Source organism: Triturus cristatus, chromosome 4_1, assembly GCF_964204655.1.
Source record: "Triturus cristatus chromosome 4_1, aTriCri1.1, whole genome shotgun sequence".
NCBI classification, from domain to species: Eukaryota; Metazoa; Chordata; class Amphibia; order Caudata; family Salamandridae; genus Triturus; species Triturus cristatus.
The window spans coordinates 931,626,169-931,645,865 of record NC_140585.1 but is presented as its reverse complement, the minus strand read 5'-3'; the positions used below and the strand labels follow the sequence as shown (position 1 = coordinate 931,645,865).

The 19,697-nt window shown below is 43.9% G+C and overlaps 1 protein-coding gene across 2 annotated transcripts in view; it reads right to left on the bottom strand.

The window, feature by feature from the left end:
• The window catches only part of CPT1B (carnitine palmitoyltransferase 1B), a 194,398-nt gene that overhangs the window by 128,723 nt on the left and 45,978 nt on the right, over nucleotides 1-19,697 (bottom strand). For both annotated transcript variants that reach the window (XM_085653785.1, XM_085653784.1), the window contains exons 7-10: nucleotides 9,759-9,836; nucleotides 9,178-9,285; nucleotides 7,995-8,079; nucleotides 7,040-7,235 (exon numbers count right to left, since the gene is read on the bottom strand). In XM_085653785.1, the coding sequence (XP_085509911.1) occupies nucleotides 7,040-7,235; nucleotides 7,995-8,079; nucleotides 9,178-9,285; nucleotides 9,759-9,836 (467 nt within the window). The remainder of the gene's footprint in view (nucleotides 1-7,039; nucleotides 7,236-7,994; nucleotides 8,080-9,177; nucleotides 9,286-9,758; nucleotides 9,837-19,697) is intronic.

Here is a 19,697-nt window from a genome sequence, read left to right as displayed (position 1 = left end):
ATTGCGCAAGGAGGAACAATCTGCATTTTGTTGGCCTTCTGGAGGGAGGTGAAGGCTCCAACATGGGGGACATTCCTGGAAAAATTATTGAGAGACTCCCTCCCCACAGCACAGTTCTCATGCCTTGTTATTGAGCCGGCCTACGGGGCACTGAGCATCATACCGCCAGTGCGAGCAACCCCGCCGCCCAGATATTGCCCGTTTCCTAAATTACCAAGAACAGGACTGGATACTTCAAGAGGTGAGGCAAATGGGAGGGATCCTGCATGCATAATCTAAAATTATGGTGTTTCCTGATCACTCCTGAGAAACACAAAAACAAAGGCGGACCTTTGACTAAGTCAAAATAAGGGTAAGGTCATCTTCTTCGAGACGCCAGAGAAGGTATGGTCCTGGATAGAGGAACGCCCACCCCTGAGACTGGAAAGAGCAGAACTGAAGAGGCAGCACAGAGCCATGCGGGTGAGGGCCAGAACTAAATCTCAAAGAATGGGAAGGGGATGTTGTGGTGCCATTGCGAGTAAACAACGGATGGGGAACCCCCTTCCGACAAGACGACATGTCTCGAAATCTGGTCCCTCATCAGACACAGAGCGAGAAATGACCCGGCTGTGGAAAAAGAAAGCACAGTACAAGCTGCGGAGGGACACCACACATGACTTATCCGTTAATGAACACTCCACGGACTCTGAAAAGAACCAGGGGTGTGGAATTTAATAAAATATCTACTTGTCCATGGGGCAGGTTGCTACATAAATCTACTTGTCCTGTAACAAAATCCACTTGTCCCTTTTGTGCCATGTAATGTGGCGACAAATTACGGATGCAATCACATTAAGCAAGAGTTCTGATAAAGCCTCTCTAATTATGCCAGGGCTTGTACCATAGTAGGGTTTGAATACTAGCAATTCCCTTATGTTGCTACGTTTCTGCAGGTCTACATACTGGAGCTGAAGGTAGTGGTAAGCAATAGTTCAAGGGTTGGAATGCCCTTTTGAATCTGTGCAAACCTACTAATTTGCATATCTTAAGGGTTTTCACCAACTCTTTTTTTAATCTTTTCCCATACTGAAAAAGGTTGGAAATTTACTCCTGGCAGTGGCAGACGTAAAACTTCTTCAGGGTTGGGAAAAAAGTGGTTGGAGGAAAAGTGAACTTGAAACATTCAGATTTTCACATGAGCAAATCTACACATCCACATTTGCTCATGCTAAAATGCAGTTCATAAATATTACAGTACTATTTCTTGGCCTACTTCTGCAAATTCTTGTGAATTCACAGAGACTGTATATATGCACTTAATGCATGGATACATACCATGGATGCACTTTTGAGACTTTCTTTAATAATTGGGCCTCTAATTAGGCCTGGGGTTAACCAGGACCTTTTGTGTTTAGTAAGATTATGTCTCTCTCTCTCCTTCTCTAGGTCTATCAGCTGGCTTCACTGTGAGTGACAGTATTCTGCTCTATTACAAGCAGCATATTGGCACACAAAGTAGTTTTGTTCAGTGCCTGGAAGTTCTGTGGCAATGTGTGCTTTTTGAGACCAAAAACAGTTTTTTGCTTTTGCCAATGCTTGTTAGAATGGCGAGGGCCCTGCAGCTCCCACACAGATAAGGTTTTACAAAAAAAAAATGCCTAAAAAAGTCACGCATTGACAAAACCAAAAGCCTGACCACCAATTTCAGACTAATGGCTTTGCCAATGCTTGTTTATTTTTGTTTCCCACAATCGTATTTTAACAAGTTACACTGATTTTCCAATATGAATATTTTGGGGAAATACAAGCATACATCAACATGTGACTAAATGATGCTGCAAAGATATGGTACCTAAAATCTTACAGTAGTTTAGTAAAAAAAAGAATTCCTGCTTGCATTTTTTTGTGAACATTTTATTTTGAAAGAAAAGAATCATCACGGTCGCTTTCAAGCTTCTGCAAATATTTGCATATAATCAGAGAGCATTCTGGGAGCATTATACATAGCCTCATAATTACTAAACTTTGAAAACGTGTGTACACTTTTATACTGGAACCACCGTCAGTAGTGCAGGCAGAGCTGACAACATTTACTTTTAGTGCTCACCCTAATAATAAAGGCTTTGCATTAATGAACCATAAATACAAGTTTGAACAGTGTGAATCCACTTTAGACAATGCTCTTCCTTGATCCATAATGTGGTATTGTAAACTGGCAGCTAAAGGGTTTGTGCTGTAGGGGGTTGGGCCTACTTGTCCCAAGGACAAAATAGACATTAAAACTTGCTGTCCTTGACCCCAAACAATATGGGCTGGGCGTCAGGCTATAGGAATTCCACATCCCTGAGAACAACCCCTTGCTGGTAACAATAGCCAATCTGGAAGAGGAATTGACAGCCCAAATATCCACAGAACATACGAGAGGGATGACTCAATGACTCCCATGGAGGATAAAGAGTCTGCACATTAAGCCCCCAAAGCGCATTTTGCTTCACTTGGATGAGTGCTCTTTTTCTACCTTTTTTGTTCTCATACCCCACAGGTTTAAGACTGACTAGTCTGCAACTACGTTGGGAAGAATTTTGTGTTTCAGGGTGGGAATCTGACCTACCTGCGACACAGTTGTCATGTTGACGAGAAGGAGTACGTGGGCGGGGGTGGAGGGAGTGTTTGGGTTACGTTTTTGGGCAGGGGCGAATTGTTCATACATGTGGAGTGGAATAGAAGTCCATATTCATGGATTTAATCGCAGCCTTTGATTGTGTTTTCCACCAGAGGCTGTGGTCTATGATGGAGGGGATGGGCATTAATCTGCCGATAATTCGTTTTATCCGTCAGCTGTATGACAATGCCACTGCCTGTGTTCGGTATGGCAGGAATGGGAAGTGCACACGTTCCTTTAAGATAGTAAAGGGAGTGAGGCAGGGGTGCATTCTCGCCCAGTTTCTTTTCTCCATCTATACAAATGGGGTAGTCAGCTCTCTCTGCCTCACCTCAGGATGTGCCCAAATTCGATCATACCCCCTTCCGATATTGGCGTACGCCGACAACGCAGTATTAATGGCCAGAACGGGGGTAGCCTTACAATCCCTAATCACAGCTTATTCAACATTCATGGCCTCCTAAGATTTAAAAGTAAACAAATCAAAATACTTTATAATTGTAGCAGGAGCAGTCAGAGGGGAGAAACACCCCTACTTCAATTTGGCATCAAAGAAAATCGAGGTGGTAGACTGTTTTTCATACTTAGGAGTTCTCTTCGATAAAAATCACTCCTGGTCTAACTTGGTGGCAGCAAGAGTTCAGGGTATGGAAAGGAGCCTCCAAGCTATCAAAAGTTTTGCGAAGAAGCTAGGAGCGAGTCCCTTGGACACGGTTAAAAATATTAACTCCGCAAAAACCAAGGCCGCTGTAACATATGGGGCAGGAGTCTGGGGGATGGACAATGTCGAACATCTCCAGCAACTGGAAGATAGCTTTTTAAAAATCGAGTATCTCTACCACAATCTGCTTTAAATTATATCTTACATCTAGAATTGCGGCTACCTTATTTGAGTGACTGCATTAGATTGGCGCCACTTCTATTGTGGCTCTCGATCTGGCGGAGGTCCACTGTAGATCTGACCCAATGTATTATTAAGGATTGCTGTAAAATAGATTATTACATGAGGATTGGCTGGCTAAACTACATGGAGACACAACTGAACGCACTAGGGCTAGGTGAATTATTTCAGAACCCCGAATCTTGTAGAAGATTTCCGAAGAAAAGGATAACAGAGTTGCCAGAAGGGGAAAAAAACACCTTCAAAAATCCTCCATTGCCTACTATCTTGTACCACCAAGACCAGGGGAAGGTTTTTACTATCTCTCTTGTATTAATAATACACAGCATAGATTTATCCTTCTGCGTTTCTGAATGAACCTGATTCCCACTGTTAGGGTACCCTGAAAAGAGATATAAATTATCAGATTTGTCACCTTGCCCATGTAATAATCACTCCGTCCAGTCAGACCTCCATCTAACATTATTTTGTGAGTACTACACTGATGAAAGAAAAATATTTATTCTCCCAATTTTGAGGTATCAGAAATTCAAACAATGCAGGGTGGCTATGTATTTCTTAAAGACCCTCCCGGATCCGTTTGTATGTTTTCCCTAGCTTACTTTCCGTGGGCTTGTATTAGAAAGAGGAAAAACGGGGGCCGCTGCCTAATTAGTAATAATTAAGATAGAATTGGTTTTATTTTTGTAATATGGCCGTAATCTGTTATTAAGAGATTTATAGCATTTTTAACTGAATTTTAAATGGGTTTTTATTGAAAATTGTTTATCATGAACATGACAATTCTGACATATCGGTCTTTTTATCTTTTGTATATATGGTTATATTAAATGCTTTGTAATATTTAGGATGAATTTGTACTTTTATGATCTGTGTTACCAAGATCGAATAAAGTCGCATGATGATGATGAGTGGAATAGAAGTCCATATAGATACAGAGATAGGGATCACCATGCAGAGTGGCCAGACACCATCGCACAACCTAGATGAGCACGGCTAACACACAAGATGACCGGAGAGGCTCTATACTGTTGTGGAATGTCCTCAGACTAGGAAACAATATTAAAAGAGGACTGGTAGCCACATACATTAATGGAGCCTACGAGTGCATCATGCAATGACCTGTCCTGAAGTTGACCAACTGAGTACTGGGCAAGATGCAAGTTATTTTTAGATCAACACAGTTTGCCTCAACATAAGTGGCACTACTTGGAAATGGGCAGCTAGCACACTGGCAGTTTTCACATGAGCAATTAGTGCCTACATGCAACACTTGAAGTCACTTAGTCACTGGAGCTGCATCTATGTTCAGTTCATAGTTTTTGCTTCTGTCCAGGAACTTCAAAAGTATGATTGTTATATTGGTGGCAGCGTTTTACTCCCATCTTTGACATTCACAAATACCTACAAGGCAACTTCACATTAACCAAAGGTCATATCACCTTTACATCCCCCAATAACTAGTGATTCTTCCTCCATCAAGTTTAGCCATGGCAGAGAATAAACAAAAGACAACATTCCCAGATGGGATGGAGGTCATGGTGGAAAGTATTGTGAGGAATAGGGCAGGCTCTTCACTCACTCCTATCTTGTGGTCAGTGGCGGCCCATGCAGGTAAGCGCGTTGGGGCTAGGATGAGGGGGCGTGAAAGTAACAAACAAAGGGATAGGGAATAAATTAAACCACTTACCTTGCGCACACCGTATCGCGATGTGGCGAGTGCAAGGTAAGTGGTTTAGTTTATTTATTTATTTTACATTCCCTATCCCATTGTATGTCACTTTCATGCCCGCGCAGCCCCGCCCTTCCCCCGTCACGCCACGCATACCTGCACAGGCAGTCACTGCTTGTGGTACCTCTTATTTGTCCTTTTTCTACCTGAGAGTATTGTAGCAAAGCTGATATTTTCTGTAAGCGTTGAATGGGTATTGCTGTTACCTCCATGTTGGTCTCTGAGAGTACGGACGCCTTAAGAGCTTTAAGGGTCGTAAGATTTGAAAGGAGACAGGTTTTTATTGCTCATAGAGCTTAATTCTGTTTTTCCTGGTGTAGCGTGACTTGTTGGTTTAAATTGCCCCTATTAGCACATGGGCTAAAAAGTACATGCACGAACAGCTAGTGAGATAATTGCCCTTATGAGGTTTTCATCGATCGGCCAATGTGAGCATGCAAAATTTCATGTGTTGTTCAGTGAGTCCTACCTTTGTATAAACAACACACCACTCTGCATGAAGGAGTGAAGTACTGGGAAGTAAAAACACCCTGGGGTTGAACAGATGCCCACTGTATCTGTTCCCGTGTGTGACCATTCATTTGAGAATATTTGTGAATAAACTGCACAATAGTCATACAACTTTCTAGGCAATGGTCAGCGGTAGCCCCTCGATTTTTATCTTGCTCATAAATGTTCCTGATAGCTGGGGATGAAAAAATGTGTGTATTTATTCATTTTTAGAAAGGCGATTTATAGGAATTAGTGTTTCTGGCCTAGTTTCTAGTTGCAACTTCGGCACAGTTTGGGGCCTAGTAAAGTTTCAGGTATTGCGTGTTTGGTTGCCCCTCCAAATATTTGGGGTACCAGCTGCCACTGGATCTGGGTCACATTAATTTATAAAGAAGCATTCTCCCAATAGGGGTAGATCTAGGTTTATAACTCTTCCATTATTACTTTAGATTAAGTTATATATCCTTTTGAGTTCATTATTTCCTTGCAAGATTATCCTGTTTTTAACCCTTGACAAGACACCCATTAAGGATATAGGCGATACCTAGTCCAATCTACTACTAGAAGCTGCCCCTGCAGCATCAAGGGCAACTGCCAGTGGGAAGGTATCTTCCTGACCATTTGGCAAAGAAAAGATTTCAGATAAAGAGCACCTTTGAAGGGCCCAATGGATATTGCAATACGCACCCAACGAAAAGCCGACTTTATGATAAAGCATATCACTTTGGTGGGTGAGGATCTACATGTCCTATAAAGGGTGACTTCTGTGACCTGGATCCGGATCCACTACCATCGTCGGACTGGGAACAGCAACCAGCCTGGGCAGATTGCTGCTCGACCGACCCTGGGTGCTGGGGGGCTCGTAAGAAGCACCGCTCCCGCTTGTGTTAAAGGGCGCCGATATTGCAGCACTGCTGCAAAACCGGCCTGCAGCCACAAAACCGGCCCCCACCACTCCGGCCCACCGGGGTAAGGCCGGTGCCCGCTACGGCCAGTCCAGCCATGCCCACTATCAACACTTTTGGAGCAAATGAGGTAGAATGTTTACCTTCAGAAGGAGTTTGTTTGCTTCTGAGATACAATGTCACTCTCTACTGGCATTGGGTGTTGCTTCCCGCGCAGCTACTTGTTTGAAGGCCTCCCAGATGTGCATGTCTGATGAGATTCGGATATTGGAGATGAACAGCCGCCATAGCAGTAGTGAATGGTATTTCAAAATAAGTGCTTAGGTACTGCTGTCAAACTGACTTGTATTCTTTCAGCCTCTTACCTTTCTCCGGCAGTGAGCGCAGGCAGCTGCTCCTCGCCTGGCTGAGGAGGGGAGGCGTCATCCAAGATCCTCTGAAACTGCATTTCCAGATCCCGAGGGTTGAGAAGCTTTCCACCGTGGTACAGCCAAACCTTGAAGAACCGACCCTTGTGGTAGACAACTAGGTGCTTACTGTCGATCAGGTGCTGGAGGGTGTCTGAACGAGGGTCAAGGAACGGACAGTTATTAACCACATATTCTGGTGGCGACTCATCTTTATCTCATTGTTCATTTTTAGGCAAATATAACCTCCTCCGTGAAAAGTGGTATGGAAGCAATGCCTATGTTACCAGTATATAGGGCTATCACAGCATATGTGCACACCGGTTAGGTGCCAGATCCTTTGTGGACAGGTATCCCATCATAACAACGGGGAGCCACTTTGTATGTACACAGAGCTACTAAGGAGCTTTCAGCGTACACTGGCTTGAGCCCGCTGCGATGTCCACAGGGATCTAGATGGTCCTCACATCTATACAGCAATGAGAAAATTTGACCAGAAATTAGGTGCTACTTTCAAGTTCTCAGGAATGGAGACAGCCTCCTGGGTGCCCCAATATGCATAGCAATTTTGCAAATGCCCACAGATTGGACGCCACCTCTTAAAATGAAGTGGAACAGAGAGCCACATTTTAAACCCGATGTTTTGGGAGCCACCTGGTAAGTTTCCTGGAATAGAGTATCCCTTTCCATGGTTCCCAGGAACAGGGTAGCCTTCCCCGGAACTCAACAGATGTTAAATGGTGTCCAGAAAAAAGATGGCTGCCCCTACATAAGCCAAAAGGGGATTAAAACACTATATTCTCTTAAATGTACAGGAAGATTACAGACTCTGTCAGGAAACCGTGAACTGAGATCTCAAGTGCACTAAAGTCAACGAGCTGCAATGTGTGCTTAGAGCAAGAGAGCCCCTCACCTTTCTCCACTCCAGGGATCCTTGAGGTGTTGAATATTCTTTCCAGCTGGTTAGAGCACATGGGCACCAGCCCCATTGCCATTGTCTGTAGCAGTGAAAACAAAAAAAGGCAGAATTAGTGCTCGCAACAACATGATTCACGCCAATTACCTACTTGTGTGACAAAGATCTGGGTTCTGTTCTACCTTACTGACAACTCTACTGCCTCCATGCACTGAGTGACCAGCAGAAAGGAACTGCAGGTTCATGAATTAAAGGCAAACTTGTATAGTGCAACACTGCAAACTGAATGAAGGAGAGAGTGGCATCTTTTAACACTGGTAGAAGTCCAGTTGTTTCTGAAGGTAAGATGGTTTGTATTTACAGCAGTAGAGACTGTGTTCGTCACTTGAGGTATGCCGACCAAAATATGTCTCCACATTTTCAGAAACAACGTGTGTTCGGATGTGAAGTGAGTTCTGATTGGCAGAGCAATGCCTCGAAAACATTCCATTGTAAAGGAATCAGGGATTCGTAACGGCTTCCATGGAACTGCTGATAAAGACGTCTGTGCGGTTCAGATGATGCAATAAATCCAATTGCATACACAACCTTTCAGGACTTCGACATTCCTCTTTGATCAGCTCAATAACACACAGTTCTGGTGCTGTATTCAAGCTTCTGACTACGGAGTGCATCTTCTATATGTCCTTCTTCTAAACATGTCTATAATGAGCAGGCTTCTTTTAAATTCTTACTCGAGTATAGGCTTACTAACATGGCCCCTTTCTTCACTTCTGACTAAAACACACCAACCCCAAACCAGTCGCACATCAATGTTCACTTGGGAAACCAATCACAATGGTTTGTTGCTGTTCTGTCTCCTAGCGTTCTGCTTTACCCGTGGAACACAATCTCCTTTAACACTATGAGGACAGGACTAGCTGTTCGTAGCAGACCGACAATTACTTCCACCACAAACATGCCAAGGAACGTATCTACCAGAGCCCATGTGGGCAAGCTTCCTTTGCTCGACTCCTGAAGCTTCAAGCTTTAGTGTGTGCATCTTCTTTACATGCCCAGGAGATTTCTAGGGGGGAGGGGGTTCCCTTTACAGTGCCTCGGCCGTTCCTTCCATCAGCACCAGCTTTACTGGGTCACTCTCACCCACACATCTTCTTATCAAAGAAATGCTTAGACTCACCGGCGCGATCTCCTCGCGGTCCAGTTTACGGCGGTACAGCAGCATGGCATGCACTGCATTTCCTGCACGGGATGCTTGTCGACATGTAGGGGTTACATATAAGAGATCCTAAAACATGACACCAAGTTAGAAATTACAGACCTCGATGAGATGTCCAAGGTTATGCACACGGCCTGTACTGGCATACTGTAGTAAAAATCCAGAGAACACTCTTTCACACGAATGCAAACTCACCAAACACCCGACTGTGTGGGTACAGAAATAAAAAGTCTGCATTTTGATGCTGGGGCAACTAGATCAGTTTTGAAAACTATAAGGCCGCTGCAGGTGGCTCTCATGAGGAAAATCAAGGGTGGAATCAAAGGGTGGGAATCCACATGTGTGACAGGATAGAGGAAATCTACAATGGGAATCACAATATATACAAGAGAGCAGTGGTTGTGTTTTTTAGAGTTCCCAAGTGTATGTGTGCATTGAGACCCTCACAAGAACAAACACCACACAGGCACAAGCCATCTGCGTTTACAGTACACGTTCTGCAGTTCCCGTGATACTCCACGCGTCTGCTCACATATCTTTACCATGATATAGTAGTTGCTGTTCACCATGATGGGTCCCCGACTCCTGAGGTAGATGTACTCCTCCCACCAGTCACTGACCTGAGAGAGAACAACAGACAGTCACGGTGTTACCTTTGAACAGCAGAGGGTGATATGAGTAGTCAATGAGGTCAAGGCCAGCAACAAATTTTGATTGCATGATTTACTACATTTATTTTCAATTTCCAACGTGATAGGCGAGCCACTACTGTGTGGCACATGCCAGTCATCAGCGGGTGCCACAGATAAGCAGGCAATGGGCATGGCACATGCGGTAAAGGCATAGGAGAGCAGTAGAAAGAAAACGTCACATATAAAGTGGGAAGGAAGACAATACTGGACAACTCAGCAGGGCTTCATGGGCCATCAGCAATGCCAGGATTGCAGTGAAAAATGAATATGCTGTGCTGTTCTCTTCACTAACCAGAGTGCTTATTTGGAGTGTCCCTGGATGCTTGAATAGCAATATTTCCATTTATACTGTGTGCCTGATTCTTAGTGGGTACCCCTGTCCTAAAACCACGTCCTCCTTCTAACCCACAGTCATGGTGTCCCTAAAACCTAGGGCGCACCCTATTTTGACAAGATCTGCTTACAATATCTTCCCCCATCTTCTTAGTTGAAACTCTTTTGCAACCCGTTGCCCATCCCTCTCCCGCCTCCAACTCATTCTGTCCCTCCTGGTCCTGGTCACTAGGGGTCTATCCTAGCTTGACTCTTTCAGATATTTGAAGCCCTGCATCTTCCACGCAGTTCTCAAATATGCCCTCGTGTACCACTTCTTTACCCCAAATTTTCTGTTCCATCAAAGAGCATGTATGCAAATATGCCTTCAGGTCTGCTTCCCTTCAAGAGCTAACTCCATTACACATCTCCTGGAGTGCCCTCGCTAGCACTGAGTCTGCCCCACCGGATCCACTCATCTCTTCTCTAATGGTGTGAGGTCTTGAAGCAGAGCGGCAGAGAGAAAAGTTACAATTTGTGTCAGATACCCATGACAATAATAGATATTTTAAGATATAGTATCCTACTATGAACATAACCAGTCAGTGCAATATCTGACCACTACAATACATGGCAAGTTCAATTTACAATCATTTAGGTACCAAACCGCTTCAATACATGTTCACTACAAATACCTGACTACTGCAACGTCCTACCAAAGAAATAGCTGAACACTTCAATTCCCAACCACTGCACAACCTTATTAATACAACAGAGAAACATGTCAATGCCCATAAACCACAAAACACTATAATTACCAATTCTGATGGCTTCAATAAATTACCAGACAACACCTACTCCTAATATCCTACCTCTTCAAATATCCAACACCTCAATACGCCACTACAATGTCCGGTGGCATTTTATGGGTCAATGGACAAGACATACTTTAAGGGCCTTAAGGCCCTCTGTTCAAAACAACTTTGAGTTTAATACCCGTTTTAGCTAAGTCAAGCACGTGTGAGGACAAACAGGATTGTTAAACTTTCGCAAACGGGGGCATGCGAAACAGCAAGTAGATCAAGCTGCCCCACCTTTGCCGGACACAGAGTACTGAAAGAAATCAAGAACAAGCATTGAGAAAGCCACTGCAGCTTTCACTTGGATCTAAACTACCTGCAGCAACAATATTTGATGTGGATTTCAGTGTCTCACTAGGCTGTTCCTCTCACTGTATGTAAGCCATGGCATGGGTAACTTGGTGGGTGTTTAGCAGACTAGTACATAGGGGTAAAATAAGAGCTCTAGCCCCATCAGTCTTGAAATTGTGTCTTTAATTGCCTGCTATTCGTAATATGAAAATAAGTCCACCTTCATTACTGGCATTCCCAGTGCAACAGTGAAAAATAAAGTGCAGCTCTGTGGATTTTCACCATTCATTCGGGTGAAATCTGATAAATCTGATAATGTTTCTCCTTAATTCTCTCCTCATACCTTGTTTTGCTTCCCCTTGATGTGTACACTTCGCTAGCAAGACAGTGACCATGACTCTGTTAAGTAAAAGACAGAGGTGAGGATGGAGCCAGGAGAAGTACTGAGATCAGTACTTGAAATGGAAAAATAGAAGTGCAAGCACTCTGTAGCAGAGTACCTGCATGTTTCTGAGAAGTGCCGGTACTCTGCAATTAAAAGTATTACGATTTCCTTGAGAAGTGCTGGTACTCTCCCTCTCAAAATAAAAAGGTGCCCGTACTCCGTACCGGACAGTACCGGCCCACTTAAAGCCCTGACAGAGATAAAAAGAGAATAGTAAATACAGAGAGGTGACGCTGGCAAGAGAAGCAAGGTAGAGATGAGGTTGGGCAATAGATGAGGTTGGGAGAGATGTGAGGTAGAGAGTGAAAGGTTAGCTAGCCAGAAAGAAAGCTTTAGAGAGAGGTAGGAAGATAAAGAGTTAGATACAGAGAGAAAAGTAGTGGGATAGGTAATGATTAGAGTGAGACAGAAAGAGCTACAGATCGGGAGAAAGATACATAAAAATGTGAGAGGGGTGGGTTATATTGAAGGGAAAGGGAGTAGTGAGGTAAGGTGGAAAGTGACGTGAGTTAGGAAGACGTAGAGAGGTGAGAAAGTAAGAGAAGTACAGAGGGATGCACGGTAGAGACATTTGTGAGGCAGAGAGAAGAGCAAAATGAGATGAGGCATAGAAAGTCAGGCCTGGGAGAGAGATTATGGAGAGAGAGAGAGAAAGGTAGAGTCAGTGGGCTGATGGGTACAACGAGAGAAATTAGGTGAAGTAGAGATGGAGGGATAAGGTCGATACAGAGTTAGAGAAAGAGAGGATAAGTAAGAGAAGTAGAGAAAGACAGGAGATGGAGAGGGTGAGCTGAAGTGGAGAAGGAATTGCAGAGAAAAGTAGGAGACGAAGAGTCGTACAAAAAGAGATTGTGAGAGATGAGTAAGATGATAAGAGAGATGAGGTAGAGAAAAGCAGTAAAAAGAGAAAAGGAAGTGGACAGATGGGGCACTGAGGGCATGCAAGGTACATTTAAAGGTGAGGTTATGAGAGAAAGAGAGAGGAGAGAGGTCGGGTAGAAAATGAGGTAGTGAGGTAGTGAGAGAGAAATGACGTAGCTACAGGGCTAAGAGAGCATTTTTAAATAGTTAGAAAATAATACTTAGTTTTAAACGTGTTTTAGTTAGCATATCTAGGCATTAGTTAGAAACATGGCCAAAGTCAGCATGCATTGACATTCATTTTACAGTGAGCAAGAAAATGTGTCTTTTAAAAATTACATGAACCAGTTTCCTACATGAATGTTTCTCTTCTGTGATTTCCGTTTTCAGAAAATAAGTGAAATAGAATTCAATATGTGGTGGTGTTCATTAGATGAGCTGAAATGGTTCAATTTTGGTCCTCAAGTGGGAATCCATGTGCTGAATGTTCCTGTAGTTGCAACACATTCAAGGTCCTTTGCCCTGGTATGCTCTAAGCAACTGAACTAAGTATTGTTTTCACGTATTGCATAAATGTCACATTATTTTCCATATAATTATGCATGCATGAAAGTAAGTGTTCCTAAATGCTTCATAATCGATGTATCACATTTCCCTGTTTTATTATTGGTCTGTGTGAAAGTTACTTCAGCCCTATTATGTTAGACCTCACCATGTAGAGAATGTGCCTTTCACTGTCTGAAACCTATAAAATGTGGCCTTTGTGGGAAATGTACCAGACTTATTTTCTCACTTTTATGAAGGCAGACTCCACGTTGGTCTGTCTGCTGAATTATACTTAGAGTTATTCTGTCTTACGAACTGAGTAGTCTCAGTGTCATTCTGCTACTGATTGGTCTTAAGAACTCAGCATTTTTATGCTAGTCCTCTACTGAACTCTACTTTGGTTCTGACTATTTACTTGCTTTGGAGAGCTACCTTATGTTGTTACCTCCCACAATTGGTATAATTTGAAGCATTATTGATGCTGGTTTGAATCTGACTATCTAACCATTTTTCTTCTGTAATGATCCTTAAATTTAAATAAATGTGTTTAGTTTAGACTTTGAAAACCGTGCTGTAAAAGTTTTCTTTACTGTGCTAGAGCTGCTGTCTATTGAGACTCACTGATCCTGCATTTATACCTTTCAATGTATTAGTTAAAAGCATTGCCAGAGGTGAAGATAAGCAAAGTGTAGAGTGACAGAGATAACGAGTTCAGGTACAGAGGGATAAGCATTTGAGGGAGAGGTGAAGTAGGTGGAGGGGACATTCAGAGATGTGAGATGGAAGAGAGGTGAGATGGAAAAGAGCAGTGCGGAGTGCGAAGAGGCATATGGTAGAGAGAGTTTATATAGAAAGAGTACGTAAAGAGATAGAGATGTAGAGGTAGGCGCAGAAAGTGGTAAGATAGGTTAAGTCCTGGGAGAGAGATAGAGACCAGGGTATTGAGGGAAATATTTCAAGAGAGAGGCATAGGCAGGGTAGGTGGAGAAGAGATAGGGATGTAGCGAAAGAGAGGTAGAGCGCGAGAGGGGTAAAAAGCGAGCTAGACGAGATTTAAGCGATGAGATTAAGTAAGGAGAGAGAGGTTTAGAAGGATACATTTTAGTTTAATTGCTCCAACTGCTAAAGAACATGAAGTTTGAGCAGGTCTGAAGGGGCCAGCTGTCACATTAAATAAATCTGCTTTAAGCACACCTTATCATTATGTAATGGACTGCCTGGAGGTGGGGGGCCCTGGAGAATTGCCCGCTTAGCTATGCATTAAAATGGCTCTGACTACATCATCCAATCACTTCAATACACAAACTCTACAAACCCCTACCATTACAATATCCCACCACTAGAATACTGTACCATGATTTACCTTCCTACTTCAAAACCTTACCCTCACAATAGACGATCACTACAATGCTCAACCACTGCAACACTTGATCGTTGACACACACAACCACTTCAATAACTTACTGTTTCAATAAACTCTCTCCGACAATCCCAAAGATGAAATTAGCTTCCTTGGCTACAACTAAAATTTCCATTGACTAAAATCAACAAACTACCTGATCGCTGTAATTCCCTACTACTAAAATACTCAACCGTTCAAGTACTGTACCACTTTGACCATTTCAATAGCCCACCCTAGAGAAGCCTACCACCATAACGCCGACCACCATAATGCAAACCACTACAATAAACAACTGCGCCATTACAATATTCCCTTAAAAACCCACCACAATACCCAAACACAACTTAACCAACCACTAAAATACTGGACTGCTACAATACTTACCACTTCAACACACTACCCCACAATAACTGATAACAACAATTCCTGACCATTCGAATGCCCTACCGCTAGAATACCTGACAATTACAGTACACTACCACAATTCCTGACCACTTTGCCAGATAAGGCCCCTCCTGACACATACTCCCCACAGCACATTCACCCACCCCCCCTTAGTCAGCAGGCCAACTGCGCTGCACTTCACCCCCCCTTGTTTACTACGCTTCCCGCGGAGCTTTCCACCCTCCATCCTATCCCCACACCCTCTCAACAGCTAGCAACCCCCAGTCTTCACCCTTCTACACAGCCATCCGCAGGCATAACACACTCCCTAACCTATCTCCCATCCACACCAGACCCTAGTCTAGAGGATATTATGAGCGTCCTGCACCAAATTCAAGCAGAGCTGCTTGCGTTCAAGATGATTCTGTCTAAACACTCATTGCACCTCACCCCATCAACGACTTATAAATCTCACGAGTGCCCGGACCTCTCCTATACCGCCTCTAATATGCACCCACCCAGCTGGAAAACAGTTCCGTCTCACAACACACTAACACGCCCAAGGCGCAGCACCAACCCGTTTTCGGAGAGCGATCTCCTCTCCCTTCTGCACTCCTATGAAACCTCCCTCCCCAACTCCCTCTCGCCCTCTCAGATGATCATCCCGACTGTCCCCCCCAACCCCTGCAGACTCGCTACACACAACAACAGAGGAGTTTCTGATAACAACCTACGAAGAATCCCTATCACTCAGGACCCATTCCCCTCCCTCATTTCACCCCATTTGAAATGCACGCTGCTAAACTGTAGATCAGCCTCCAGACATGCAGCCGACATAGCTGACCTCATCATCTCTCAGGAGCTGGATATCTTATTTCTAACCGAAACCTGGTTAACAGAATCATCCACCCCTCTCCTTGACATCCTTGTTCCACCTGACTATGACATCATTAGATTAGACAGAACGGACGAAATAGGGGGTGGCATAGCCTGTATACATCGCAGCAGCTTCACCATAAACAGAGCCTTATCGCCGACATTCACATCTTGCGAATACTTGTGTTTGGACATTAGTTGCTATGGCAAACCAGTATGTTCATCCCACATCATCTATCATCCCCCAGGAGACAACCTCCTCTTCATCGAACACCTCATGGACTTGATCGCTTCTAACATGGGTCAGCAGAATACCCAAATATTCCTGGGCGACTTCAATCTCCATTGGAACGACATCAATGACTCAGTGGTCAAGAGTTTCAAAAACTTCTTGGATGATCTTACCCTCATCCAATCCTGCAACAGCCCGACACACAATAAAGGCTCAACCATTGATCTTATAATCGCCAAATCTGACATCATCCAGGTGGATTCGATCCAACCCTGTGACTGGTCGGACCATCATATTATTGCCTTCTATATCAAGGAAACCACCAAACACATTCCTGCGCAATCCACAAAACCAAAAATCTGGAAAAGAGACCTGAAAAAACTCAATCCAAACTCACTACCCTCTTCCTGCTACAATCTGCTCCAGCCCCCTTCAATCACCTCTGATGTGCATGCTCTCACCAACCACTATCTTAATGCTATGACTACGATAATTAATGAGGTAGCCCCTCTGCAACTTAAGAGAGCTCCCATTAAAGATTCCAAGCCTTGGTATAACTCACTCCTTAATGAGGACAGACGGGCTCTCAGATCCTTTGAACGCAACTGGAGATCAATCCCCTCAGCTATCCACCTTAAACTTCTAAGGAAAAAGAGAAATGCTTACTACAAAAAGATTAAACGCACTAAAGCTGATTTCTTCAGCCATCAACTAAACCAAGCAAAAAACCGCCCCAAAAAACTTTTCGAATTAATCAAAAATCAATCCAAGGATGCACCCCGACGGCTACAAGACCTAGTTCGCCCTCAACCTAACTGTGAAGAATTCTCTACTTTCTTTAATCTGAAGGCCGACAACATCTCGAAGGATCTCCTCAATAACCAACTACCACACGCTGCTCCTAATACAGAAATCTCCACCTCCTGTCCAACCACGTCTGGCCAACCCCACCCTAAGCCTGGCCCTAAAAACGAGGCAGCATGGTCCTCCTTTGATTTGTACACTGAACACGACCTAGGCATAATCCTAAATTCCCTGAAACCGGCCAATCACCTCATTGACCCCCTCCCTGCCAATGCAGTCAAAGACCTTGCCCCTTGGCTTCTTCCACTTTGGAACAAAATCATTAACAGCTCTCTTCATCAAGGTTGCATCCCGGACTCCCTCAAAGTAGGTCAAGTCTCACCTATTCTAAAGAAACCCACTGCTGACCCTACGGATCTTCACAACTATCGACCTATATCCAATATTCCCACCCTCGCCAAATTGCTGGAAAAATGTGTTCACCGACAACTAACCAATCACATAGATCACTTTGAACTCCTAAATATACACCAATCAGGTTTCAGAGCAGGTCACAGCACTGAATCAGCCATGACACACATTATTGATGATGCGCTTCAAATCCTTGACCAGAACGATGCGTGCCTACTCATCCTGCTAGACCTTTCCTCAGCCTTTGACACGGTAAAACACCAGAAACTAATCGATCTTCTGGAGCACAGAATGGGTATGTCTGGCACAGTGTTAAATTGGTTTATCTCCTTCCTCCATAACCGTACACAAAAATTCAAGGTCAACAACACGCTTTCCAATTCCTCTCCTGTAACACTTGGGGTTCCGCAAGGGTCCGCACTCTCACCGACCTTATTCAACTTGTTCATGGAACCTCTCACTGAAATTCTGCACGCGTCTAACGTACAATTCCATATGTACGCGGACAACACACAACTCTATCTCAAGATCAACTCCCTAGAAGACATTAATTTGCTTAACTCCACTCTCAGGACCACCCAGTCCTGGCTTTCAGATAATCATCTCAAACTGAACACGCTAAAAACAGAATTCCTCCTCATAGCACCACCGGTCAAAGTCCCTTTAATGCACGACCTGATCTGATCAAACAGCTTACCGCCTTCAACGTTCAACCAACCATCGTGGATTCAGCAAAATCCTTGGGAATTACCCTCGACAGCAACCTTATGATGTAAAAACACATCAGCAACGCTACAAAAGGAGCTAATTTCCAGATAAATACATTGAGGAAGCTGAAACCCTTCCTGCCCTTCGAGGACTTCAAATTGGCAGTACAAGCTCTAGTTATCCCTCATGTTGAGTATGGAAGTGTCTCCTTATGTGGCCTCCCAAAAGTTGCTACAGCCCCACTACGAGCAACTATCAACGCAGCAGCTAGACTCATCACTGGCTCGAAAAGAAGGGCTCACATTTCCCCTGACCTTAAAGCCCTCAACTGGCTACCATTTGAAGCTAGAATCCATCTCAAAATTGCGTGCATGACTCATAAAGCCCTACATCACAACACCCCCAGCTATCTCGCGCAGAAACTGACTATCTCTGGTGGTCTTAGGTCCTCTAGAAATGCTGGAAAACTTCTACTGAAACCACAAAGGTTCATCAAGAAGAAAACCTATAAACGATCCTTCTCAGGGATGGCGCCCAAAATATGGAACTCTCTTCCCCCTGAAACCAGACTGAATGACTCTTCCGCATCGTTCAAAAAAGAAGTTAAAGCTTTGCTCATGGCAAAACTTACATGAACAATTGCCATCCCTGCCCCGAGTTCTTTAGAGCCCGTTTAAAATGCTCTACTTTTTTAATCCTCCTAAGATTTCGTGCTCCAAATGTGTTTATATGACTGTTACCTGCACACTATTGTTTGTTCCAACTTACTGTTTTGTTGTTATGTAAAGCGCTCTGATATCCGCAAGGATCTTGTTCGCGCTATATAAGACTCTCAAAATAAAATAAAATAAATAAATAAATACGATACCTGTACCAATACTCAACTAATAACATGTCCTACCACTTCATCGTTCTTTTAGTCTTTCCCTCCTGTCCACTTCCTAACACCACTGGAGAAGAGACTTTGACACTTCCTCTTGTCCCAGTTGCAAGGAGACACATTTTGCAGGTTTGCCCTGCAATTAGCCCTCGTGCCCGGCTGCCCATTCAGAGACACTGTGGGACGCCCTTTGTCCAAAACTTAGGGCCCCCACAGTTTTAACCCTCAGCCCCAAAGCAATTCTCACACCTTCAGCCCAATTTGAGCTGTAAAACATATGCTTGTAGTTGGCTGGTAGTAGGAGCTGCGGCCCAAGGGGAGTCTGCACAAAGCAGCTTCTGGAGCCCTGAAGGTGTCACTTATGTAAGTTAGAGAGGCCTCGCACATTCCACTTCGCCCCAGGCCCCACGCACCCGCAGAACCGTTACCTGTGAATTCAATGCACATAGGACTGGAAAAGCTATTAGACGTGCATGTACCTAGACACAGAAAGAAATCTTTGGTGTATATGTAGATATTGGTAGTTCTGGATGCACATTAGTGGGAAATTAGTGTGTCTTCTTCATGTACTTAAGATGGTAAGAGATGCTTTTGTGCACATACATAGAAAGGGGAGTGTTATGGTGTAAATCTACACATGAGCAGTACTGCTTGGTGCGCATACACAAAGGAAGGGCTACGGTGTATCCAGTGTTATTGTACTGCTACTGATTTACCACTTTCTATGTCCAACGAGTTCTAGGTGCACACAGGAAGGGGCGGTTTGGGGTGTAAATG